General features: G+C 60.7%; 2 protein-coding genes across 6 annotated transcripts in view; one reads left to right on the top strand and one right to left on the bottom strand.

Moving 5' to 3' along the window:
• TRPM5 (transient receptor potential cation channel subfamily M member 5) overlaps positions 1 to 4,322 on the top strand; it is a 28,711-nt gene extending 24,389 nt beyond the window's left edge. The window contains exons 22-25 of the mRNA XM_027774557.1: positions 2,435 to 2,588; positions 3,108 to 3,289; positions 3,596 to 3,728; positions 4,235 to 4,322. Of these exons, the coding sequence (XP_027630358.1) occupies positions 2,435 to 2,588; positions 3,108 to 3,289; positions 3,596 to 3,728; positions 4,235 to 4,322 (557 nt within the window). The remainder of the gene's footprint in view (positions 1 to 2,434; positions 2,589 to 3,107; positions 3,290 to 3,595; positions 3,729 to 4,234) is intronic.
• A 2,170-nt stretch (positions 4,323 to 6,492) lies between these two features.
• On the bottom strand, positions 6,493 to 10,018 carry TSSC4 (tumor suppressing subtransferable candidate 4). Of its 5 annotated transcripts, none has more exons than XM_006141077.3 (4): positions 9,357 to 10,018; positions 8,344 to 8,393; positions 7,925 to 8,108; positions 6,493 to 7,773 (listed from the first exon to the last, which is right to left on the bottom strand). In XM_006141077.3, exon 4 carries the CDS (start codon positions 7,751 to 7,753, stop codon positions 6,749 to 6,751), a length of 1,005 nt encoding a protein of 334 aa, XP_006141139.1. In that variant the 5' UTR covers positions 7,754 to 7,773; positions 7,925 to 8,108; positions 8,344 to 8,393; positions 9,357 to 10,018; the 3' UTR covers positions 6,493 to 6,748. The 5 variants fall into 5 exon arrangements, with proteins under 5 accessions (XP_006141139.1, XP_006141138.1, XP_006141140.1 ...); XM_006141076.2 differs by lacking the exon at positions 9,357 to 10,018 and adding an exon at positions 9,212 to 9,350; XM_006141078.2 differs by lacking the exon at positions 9,357 to 10,018 and adding an exon at positions 8,600 to 9,205.
• Positions 10,019 to 10,157: the final 139 nt, after the last annotated feature.

Raw genomic sequence — 10,157 nt, 5'->3', positions numbered from 1 at the left:
ATTCCTGGGGCGCTGTAGCCTTGGAACCATAGGGCAGAGCTGGGGCAGAGAAATTATTCACTCAGGCAGGTGTCACAGGGCTGGGGCGGTCATGGGGCCACAGACTGCCCAGGCTGACCCCATCATCTGCACAGGAGGCTCTAATGAGGCCAAGGCTGTGTGCTCGTGACGTGCAATAAATATCCGTCAATGGGAAGATGGAGAGGTTGAAGCAAACAGAGGCCTCTGGGTGATGGTGGGGCTGCACGTCATGGAAATCACCTCTAATTGGGGTGTTCCGGGGGGTCTGTGTCCTAAGGCTGTTTTCTTAGTCCTCCCACCCCCCACTGTGACTTTTTCCATGTTTGCTCATCCACCGGCATTAGTTTTCTGGGCCATTAGCCTAAGCAGACCTTGCCGGCCCTGCCCCCTCCTCACCATATGGCCCCCAGCACTGCCCCAGTCCTGCAGGCCCCTCAGACAGGAGGGGTGCAGGAAGGGGTGGGCAGCCCGGGCAGGGTGCATCTCCTGCCTGGTCACTTGGAGGGGGGCAAAGGGACTGGCAACCCCTCCGGCCATCTGAGGGTCCCCAGGCCCTGAGGGCTCCTTCATGAAGGTCCGCGGAGCCTGGGACGCAGCAGGCAGGACTCTGTTACAGAAAGTCCACTCACTGAGGGTCCTTGTCTGTGTCCCTTCCCCTCTTGGGGACCGGGCAAGCCTGTTCAGATTTAGACTCTGGCCCATTTATCGAGCACATTATGCTGCTGAGTGGACTTATTCACTAAGGTGTGCTGGGCTGAGAGGGGAACTGAGGCTCAGGCAGCTCCCCTCAGCCTGCAGTTCCCGGGGCCCAGGGGGCCTTGCCCTCCCTCTCTCCACGCACTTGCCAGGCAGGAAACCCTGGAGCTGAGCTGAGCTGAGCTGAGCAGAGGAGCTTATTCTCCAGGGCTCCAGGCCCCAGGGGCAATTTAATTTCCAGCCAGGCCTGGTGGCGCCTTCTCGAATCATGGGGGAGGGGGAGGGGGTCTCATTACCTTGGAGCTGCTTTTATCAGACAGATTTACAGCCTCATGAGCACGCTTTCCAGCCCCGGCCCCCCTCTCCAGGGCGCCGGGAGGAGAGTAGAGGGTCATGAATCAGCCCCAGGAGCAGATTCATGGGCTGGGGGCTGCCAGGGCAGCTGGAAGAGGGGGCAGGACAGGGGCTCCGACTGCTGCACGCACCCCCTCCCCCCACCCACCCTCACTAACACAAACACTCCATAACTCACACATGGGCCGAGCTGTCACGATAACTCACCCAGGAGAAATGAGGCCGGAGCGGCCCCAGTGAGGGAGACAGACACATGGAAACAGGCCCCAGAGGCCTGCGCCGTGGGCTGGGAGGTAGGGACGTGGGTACACACAGGTGGGCTGCGAAACACAGACCCCCAGAACCCACCCCAGGGCAGCCTGCAGCCAGTCGCAGCACAGAACCCCAAAGGCCATGCCAGAACCACACTTGAATGTGCATGAGGGTGTGCCAGTGCATGCACACACACGTGCAGAGATGCACACAAATGCACACTCACGCTGGCGCACAGCCTGGGAAGGATGAAGAAGCAGAGCCACGGGCTCCCTCTGGACAAAGAAAGGAAACTTTGCCCTGAGGGGTGAGGTGGGGACACCCAGGACTACCAGGGCACACTCAACCTGACTTCCATCTAGTCTTCCCTCTTCCCTCCTCCCGCCATGAAGCCTGGAGTAGTCTGGAGTCCAGGGCTAGACCCCGTAGGGAAGAAGCAGGAGGGGCTGGGGCTGTGATCCACGTGCCCCTAAGGGATGCTGGAGCTGAGCCCTCCAGAGTAGGCCTGCCAGGGCTTCAGAGGCTCAGCCTGCAAGCTCCCAGAATGCATTGCCTGGAGAATGAGTGGCCCAAGTGAGCCGTGGGCTGTGTCCTCGCCATCTAGGGCCTGGCTCCATATGCTTGAAAAGGCTGCAGCCTGTGACAGGCATTGGTACTGCAAAGCCTCTGAGAAGTCCCGCAGTAAGGACACACCTGCCTTCCTAGGCCAGCTCTCCCCAAACCAGCTTGGCAGCAGAGCCTTTTCTGGGAGGGATGTTAATCGACCAGCAGAAACCCATGTCCCTATGATTTCTCCTTCTCCCATCTCCCATCCAAGTGGCGCTGGCTCTGCCTTCAAGGCTCGTGGCTTCTGGTAAAGGCCCAGCAGAGGTAGGAGACGGAAACCAGTGCTGGACCCCACTCACCTGGCTTATAGGACTGGAGCTTCCCGTGATGGGGCTTCTGACTGTAAAACCTGGACAATCCCAATGGACCAGTGGGTACCTAACCCAGCCCCATGCCCTGGTGGCCTCAAGCCCAGACCAAACTGCTCAGTCAGAGGGTGTTTGCCCAAGGATGCCCCCACAGGTACTCTTGGCCCTGACACCCACCATGCCCACTCGACTTTCAGAAGCCCGTGTGAACTGCTCCGTCCACCCGCTGCTGCTGGAACACTCACCCTCCTGCCCCAACCTCTATGCCAACTGGCTGGTCATCCTCCTGCTGGTCACCTTCCTGCTGGTCACCAATGTGCTGCTCATGAACCTGCTCATTGCCATGTTCAGGTGCCCTCTTGTCCATATGCAAACTGCCCCAGTAATCCAGCTCCCCCACCCCTGCCTCAAGGTGGGGAGACTCCAAGAGTCAGTTCCAAACACTGGCTCCCCTTCTGGCCAGGCCTGGAGTGTAGGCAGAGGGAGGGTCTGAATCCGTGGGCAGCTCGCTCTCAGATCCCCCCAGCCTGGTCCAGCAGCAGCAAGAGAGAAGCCCCAGGAGGTGGTGCTGCCCTGGCACCGAGAACCCTGACTTTCCCAAGCCTCTACCCCACCTGGCTCCACAGGCCACTCTCTCCACTCCGGGAAAGTGGGCTTGCATCTGCCAGGAGGGGCTGGGGGCTCAGAGCTGTATCAAGAATATCCAGCTTGTCCAGGAGAGTAAGAGGGCTGGAGGGGACTCCAACAAGTGGGGCCCCCAGACATACTCTTGAGGCAATCACAGGAGGTGCAGGGGCTCGGTTTCTGAAAGGGTCAAGCGCAGGGAGGCCAGAGGGATGAGGCGATGAGGCCCGCTGTGCATCCCTGCAGTTACACGTTCCAGCTGGTGCAGGGCAACGCCGACACTTTCTGGAAGTTCCAGCGCTACAATCTGATCGTGGAGTACCACGGGCGCCCCGCCCTCGCGCCCCCCTTCATCCTCCTCAGCCACCTGAGCCTGGTGCTCAAGAGGGTCTTCAAGAAGGAGGCTGAGCACAAGCGGGAACGCCTGGGTGAGGCCACAGGGGCCGGATGTGGTCACTCAGAGGTAGTAAGAGGGCAGGAGGGAGAGGCCTTGGCTCCCCTCAGCCCTGGGGCTCCCTGGGCAAGCTGGCACAGGTTGAACTCATCTCCCTGCAGCCTGGAGCCCCTCTGTGGCACTGTCCTTGCCTCTCCATGTTGTGCCCCGCCAGGCTGAGGCCCCTAGAGATGACTCCTGCTGCCCAGCACCAGCTGCACCTGCCCCGGGGCTCCCCCATCCCACCCTGGGCCTCTGCCTCTGCCTTGAGCAAAGCTCGCTGTGGCTCCCGCCTTCCCAGAGAGAGACCTGCCAGACCCCCTGGACCAGAAGATTGTCACCTGGGAGACGGTGCAGAAGGAGAACTTCCTGAGCAGCATGGAGAAGAGGAGGAGGGACAGCGAGGGGGAGGTGCTGCGGAAAACTGCACACAGGTGGGGGCACTGGTTCATCATCGTACACAGGGGTCAGGCTGCCTTAAAACTGGCCCACCTGACCTCACCGGAGGGCGATAGAGGATAAGAGCTGGGAAACGGAGGCTAGAGGGGCAGGGACACGACCAGGTCCCCTTGGCCCCTGATCTGGGCAGGGCTCTGCTGGGGTCTTGCCTGCCTTGCAGTTGAGGATCGTGGCCCAGTCAGCGTGGTGCTCAGTCCTTAGCCCTCCCTTCAGGTCCCCGTGCCTAGCGCTGCCAGTGGAAACTGTCCTGCCCTGTGCCCCTGCTTGCAGGGCTCTGCTTCCCAGGCAGGGAGACTGGGCTGTGCCCTGAGTAGTCCTGGTGGTGCCAGCCTCAGGTCCCGAGACAAGGGAAGAGTAGGGAGGGAAAGAACCAGAGCAGTGCAGACGAGCCCCAGAGGGCTGTGGGGGTGGGGGGATGGGGAGGCACCCTGCATGGGGAGTGCCATGTGGCCAATCGGCTGCCCGACTGCTTCTGCCACAGAGTGGACTTCGTTGCCAAATACCTCGGAGGGCTTCGAGAACAAGAAAAACGGATCAAGTGTCTGGAATCCCAGGCAAGCGAGAACTGACCTTGCCCTCCACGCCCACCTACACCTTGACATCTACACTGAGAGCCCCACAGGGCAGGGCAGGGCTCCCCCCATGCCTGCCCCTCCCCAAGTCATTGAGACCTGAGACGGATCCTGCATCTAAAGCCCTCACTGCCCACTCTGCACCCACCATCCTGAAGTCTCACCTCTGCCTTCCTTTGAGTTGTGGCCCCAGCGGGGGCCATGGGACAGCAGGGGCCCTAGAGGGAAGGGGGCAGGTAGGCAGTGCCCCTTTCCCTGTTTTCCTGAGAGCTCTGGGCTTGGCCCTTATCCTCCTCTTCCAGGTCAACTACTGCACAGTGCTCCTGTCCTCCATGGCCGACACGCTGGCCCAGGGCAGCGCCTACTGGAGTAAGCCCGTGTTGGGGAGCAGGGTGAGGGTGGCCTGGTAGCCCGCTCTACAGCTAGGTCTGGGGCAGGTGCAGGGCATCTGGCCACGCTGTGTGGTCTACCTTGTCCACCTGCCTGGGGTCTCTGACAGCTCTTGGCTAGCTACGGTCCTGAGGCTGTGTAGGTGCCACCTGTCAGAGACCTGCCTGGGCTGAGGTGCCAGGTCTTTGTTCACTGTCTCCTGAGGCTCTGCCTGTGGCTGGCCCTTCAGGGCTGTCACCTCAGCAGGCTCTGGGATCCCAGCCTGCCCTGGTCTGCTCTAGAGGGTCCCATGCTAAGGAGGGCCACCATGTCCTAGCCCTCAGAGCCAGCTACCACCCTCTCCCCAGGCCTGCCTCAGCTGGTACCCAGCAGCTGAAGGGGGTCTTCCTCCCCAGCAGGCTCTCGGAACTGTGGCACTGGGAGCTGGCAGGGCCCTGCTGACCATGGCAGCAGCTAGCCCATGCCGGGTGCCCTTGGATGGCTGCTGCTTAGCCTTCTGTGTGCGGGCCTGCTGCCACTTACCCCCCTCCTCCCCACCCCCCGCTGGGCCCTTGGCTGGTCATCCTGGGTCTTTTGGACACACCAACCTCCCCCACCATGAGAGGAGCTTCCAGTGCCACATGGCTCCACGGCCTCTTTGAGGATCACCTCTTCCAGGACATCTGGAAAGAAATCCCACCTCACCCCCTGGAACCTTTCTGGGACTTCCTAGCCTGAGGAAACACGGTGGCTTGGTAGGGCAGCCTCCCATCTGGAACCTGGGTGGCCGGGCGGCCACAGCGAGCACTTGCTGAGCTGCGTGGGACTCAGCTGTCCAGGCGGAGCAGCTGCCCAGACCTACCCCTGCCCGAACCTGTTGTGCCTGAGAGACTGACCTCTTTTGAAATCCGCTAGTGCTTAGAATTCCTGCCCGTTAAGATGCAAATGTCCCCCTCTGGCCAGCCCTGGGGGTCTACTACGCCTATCAGCCCTCACCCCTTGTGCCAACAGCTGGCATGAGGGCGAGTGTGTGTACCTCGACAGCAGCCCCAGGACACTGCCCTCGCCTCCATGGAGCCTGGACGACACTACATCCCACCCACACCCCCGATTAAACTAGACCCCAGAGGAGTGTCAGTAAAACCCCCTGGGGGGTGGGGGTTGGGCGGCAGAGAGGGCTTGCTGCCCTGAAGGTGTGGTCTGGTCTCCCGGGCTCCCCTGTGCCAACAAAGCCGAGGGACCAGCCAGTCCCAGGTAGGACGCACTGGGGCTGAATGGCACCATCAGCCCCAGAACCCAGCAGCAGAGCCACTGCACACAGGTGGCTGTCCTGGTGATGCAGCCCTGGGACAGTGGTCACCAATACCATCTTCATGCCTGGGTACAACAGAACCAAAGGGTGAGCTCGGCCAGTGCCAGGGAGGGCATCCACTCAGCCTCTCCCTGGGTGCCCTCATATTCTGGCCTCCTTAGAGGGTCTGCCCCAGGGGACCCACTTCATCGGCCCCCTCCACCCCGTGGTGCGCACCAGGCCTGCAGCAGACTGGACTGTGAAGGCTTCGGACAGCAGATTTCACACCCACCCAGGCTGTTGGGGCACGGGGCTGGGCACTTGTGGCTGTAAGCTAGTCTCTGGAGGAGGGCAGGGGCCCGGGTCCCTCAGGGTAGAGCTGTCAGTGACAAACACAGACATGAACTGGAACCCTCAGAGGCCCAATGCCAGGAGAGGACAGAGCTCCCCTAGCTGCTGACACAGCCCTCTGGGCTGGGTGGGGCCCCAAAAGACATGGAAACTGAGGAAGACCCAGAACCTTTATTGTCACCGTAAGAGGCACCCAAGGAGCCACAGTTTTTGTCCTGCACCCCACAGGGCTCAGTAAGATCTCTACTCTAGAGACTTGTCCTGAGTCCCAACCAGGGCTGCTGGCGCCACCTACAGGCAGTCCACCAGCTTCCTTCCCCAGGGACAGCTTCCGCTCTCATGCCAGCCCCAGTCTAGATGGGGAGCCAAGACAATGGCAGCCCTTAGGGTGGACTGTCAGGGCTGTCTCCCCTCAGACCTCAGCACCTGGGTCCTCACGGCTGCTGCCCTTGTTCCGGAAGTGATCTCTGCTCCGCTTTTTACTGCCATGGAAACCAACAGTCTCCACCTCCTGGGGGCCTGATACTGACCCACCAGGGGCAGTTCCTGATGGTGTTCCTATTTCTTGCAGGCCCCCATGAGGGCTGCTCCACTCCTCAGACTCTGGGCTCCCGGGTCTGGCCAGGTGGGCCAACTCCACAGGGCCCTCGCCCCCAGCCATACCCGGGTTCCCAGACGTGCCCCTGCCTTGCTCTCTCCCCCTCCCCAGAGCCCTCTTTCTCTCGGGTCTGGCCTCGCTCGTTCGAGTTGGTTTGGTAAAGACAACTCTTCCCTCCCCACAGCTGGAGGGGTCCTGGTTGAAGGAAGGCATGTAGTCGGAGGGGGCAGCCAGGCGCCGGGAGCCCAGGAAGGACAGGGCGGCGGCTCGGTTGCTCTGCTCGCTGGCTTCAGCCACACCTTCCAGGCTGTACTTGGTCCAGCGCTCAGGGTGTGCCACGTAGTCGGGAATAGGGGGTGCTCTTGAGGGGACGGAACCCCGGTGGGTAGTGCCCAGACCCTCAACAGGAGGCTGGCTTGAGGGCACCAGGGGCCGCTTGAAGACTCCACTGTCATTCATGCTGGTTTGGGCCACACAAGGTGGGGCCTGCCTGGCTGTCCCCTCCAGGCAGTCAAAGATGTCGTGGCTCCGCTGGGAAAAGGTGGAGCTCATGCCTCTGAGGTGGAATGGTTGCACTGCAGTTGTGGGGAGGCCTGTGGAGAGTGTTGGGGGTGAAGAGGGCTCATCGGGGCCTGAGTCTTCCTGGGTCTCTCCAGGCAACCCCTCTGGGGACAGTGCTTCCACCTCGGCCCCACCAGGCACGCTGATGTCGGAGTCCGAGTCACTGAGGGAGACTGTGTCGGAAGGCAGGGTGTCGTACTCTGTCCCTTGCTCAGGATCCAAGCAGGTGGAGGGCTCGTCTGTCCCTGCCTCAGCCATGTGTCCTCAAGACGTGACACCTAGACCGAAACAGCCAAGAAATTGATTTCTGAGGAGGAAGTGTTCAGAATAAACCTCTCCTACAGCCCTCTGGGAAAGCGCCAGGAAAGAACTGTGTCCTACCAAGGGATGGGGTCCTGCTCCACCCCTAAAAGCCCTCCTCTCACGTACCTCGTCTGCTGGGTGTCAGTGGCTGACACTGTCGTGCTGACTGGAGAGCCAGGTGGGCAGAGCCCAGATGAAGGTCCTCCGTGACAATGACAAAGGTGTGGTTGTCTTAGCCAGGAGTATTCCAAGTCCATTCCTGTTCACCTGCTCAGCGGGAGCTGGGGGAGGGCTGCAGGGAGACTGTTACCTATCAGACCAGAGCAGACCATTAAGCAGAGGTGCCAGGACCAGGTGACAGACCAGGAATAAGGGCAGAGACTCCTGACCTATCAACAATGTATCCCCACAATCCTCTAGAGGTAGGCTTGGGGGGACTAAGGGCCTACTCCGGGATTTTGGTAGTAAGCTGGGTTGGAACGTGAGGCTGAGAACAACCTCTGCTCCACCTGTCTCAGCCAAGTAGGGGGTTATAAACCGCTTACTGTGTGTGGTGTGCAGGAGGTGCTCCTCGAAGATCAGGCACCTTCCTGACCTGTGGAGAGGACATTTGCTTTTGCTTGCTGGCAGACCCCTGGGAGTTCCAGAAAGATCTACAGCCAAACCCTTGACATCTGAGAGTCAAGCTCTCAGGGACTAAGGATGTCACTCAAGCAGCCTTGATGGACAGAGGCAAGCCCCCACAGATCCTGGAGCAACCCCCAGCAGCCTTTCTCCTGTAACGCCCAACACACTCCTCACCTCTTCCAGCTGCACAGAAAAATGCTGCCGACACCAGTATTCAGTAGTCAACTGTGACCAGGTGTCTTTGAGCTGAGGGGAGCCCAGACTCATCCTTCTGCTCTGTCCTCAACCATCCGTCCACCAACTCCTCCCCAAGCCTCCTCACTCACAGTGACCCATGTCTTGTGCATCCAGGAAGGATGGGGTGAGGCAGACCAGTTGCAACTGAGTGCCCTCTGCCAGGTCAAACAGGCGAAATCCCAATTCCTGGGGGCCCGACTCTCCTCAGGGAAGAAACCACTCCAGGAGAGAGGTACTACACCCCACGGGTGTCTGTATTAGAGCCAGCAGGGCAAGGACGTAAAGGTAACGTGCGCAAGTCACACAATACACTGCAGGCAGAGTTGGAGTTGCAGACTCCCTTTCCCGAACTCGCACTCCCATTTTCTGCACAGGACGCTACGGCGACCAATAGAAACCTGATCGGAGGGACAAGCAGTGGGACAGACAGATTGAAATCAAAGCCACAGGTTCTGAGCGGCAGTCTGTTTCTTGGAGCTCAGCACAGGTCAGAATTAAGTTTGGGCTAAGAGAGGCTAAGGCCAGATTCAAGGAATCAGGAGCACCAACTTCCTTTCTGGTCGTCTCTTCCTCCACTCTGTATGCCCCGCGGTCTCTCCGTGTCGGGGAACGCACACCCTGGCCGTGGGAAGGGGGAACACCTCCTGCAGGCCAGTCTGGCCACGCCGCTGTTTCTCTTTCGCTACGAACCTACCGGCAGCCTCCATTTTGCAGCACCGCCTGTCCGCGCCCACGCTCGGCCCTCTGGGAAAGAGAGTCCTCTGCGGGCCCAGGGCCGCAGCCTTCGCGCTGGAAGAACTACATCTCCCACAAGGCACTGCACCATGGCTGCCGGGGCCTGTCGGGACGTGTAGTCCTGTGCGCATGCGCACCCGAACCTCTTCCGAATCGCTCACTCCCCAGCGCTTGGGTAGAGCCACCGAACAGCCCCGGAAACTGTGGCGCTACTTCGAGAAGCAAGCCGGGAACTAAGGACAGGAAGGAGGGGAGGAGACTGGGCTCGACTCCCAGAATGCTCGAGGGCTAACGGTCACCAGCCGAGGTTTCCGGGGGCCCAGCGCCACCAGCTGTAAGCCGCGAGAATAGCGGCCGCCCGTGGCGGGAAGTGCGTCATCCTGCACGGCGGATGGGAGCTGCTCTGAACTTCCGGTCCTGGTCAAGCGACCTGCGTCGTTACCCGCGAGCTGTCCGCTAGTACCTGGAGCTCAGTGACCTCACAGCGTCCTAGTTCCTCAACTCCTAGGTGGGAACTCAGGACCTCGCAGTCCTGCTCAGCCCAGAGGCCGACCCAGCCAAACATGAGTGCCCGCTGGTGGGCGAGCGGAGCGGTCTGTGCAGACCGCAGGTGCACTGGCCCCCTTGCCGCAGCCCAGCCACGCTTGGCCTTTTTACTTGTGGCTATTACCCCTGGGGACACGGCTCCAGCCAGCCGTCCACTCCTTTTCAAAGGGTACCCATGATGTCCCCTAGGACATTACAGAGAAGCCAGGGCCAG

This window comes from Tupaia chinensis, unplaced genomic scaffold (assembly GCF_000334495.1).
Source record: "Tupaia chinensis unplaced genomic scaffold, TupChi_1.0 Scaffold000047_1, whole genome shotgun sequence".
Lineage (NCBI taxonomy): Eukaryota > Metazoa > Chordata > Mammalia > Scandentia > Tupaiidae > Tupaia > Tupaia belangeri.
This window is presented reverse-complemented; position numbering and strand designations above follow the sequence as displayed.

What these genes read in the sequence shown, in the direction of transcription:
- TSSC4 (XM_006141077.3), bottom strand. Translation starts at nt 7,753, where the DNA reads ATGGCTGAGGCAGGGACAGACGAGCCCTCCACCTGCTTGGATCCTGAG.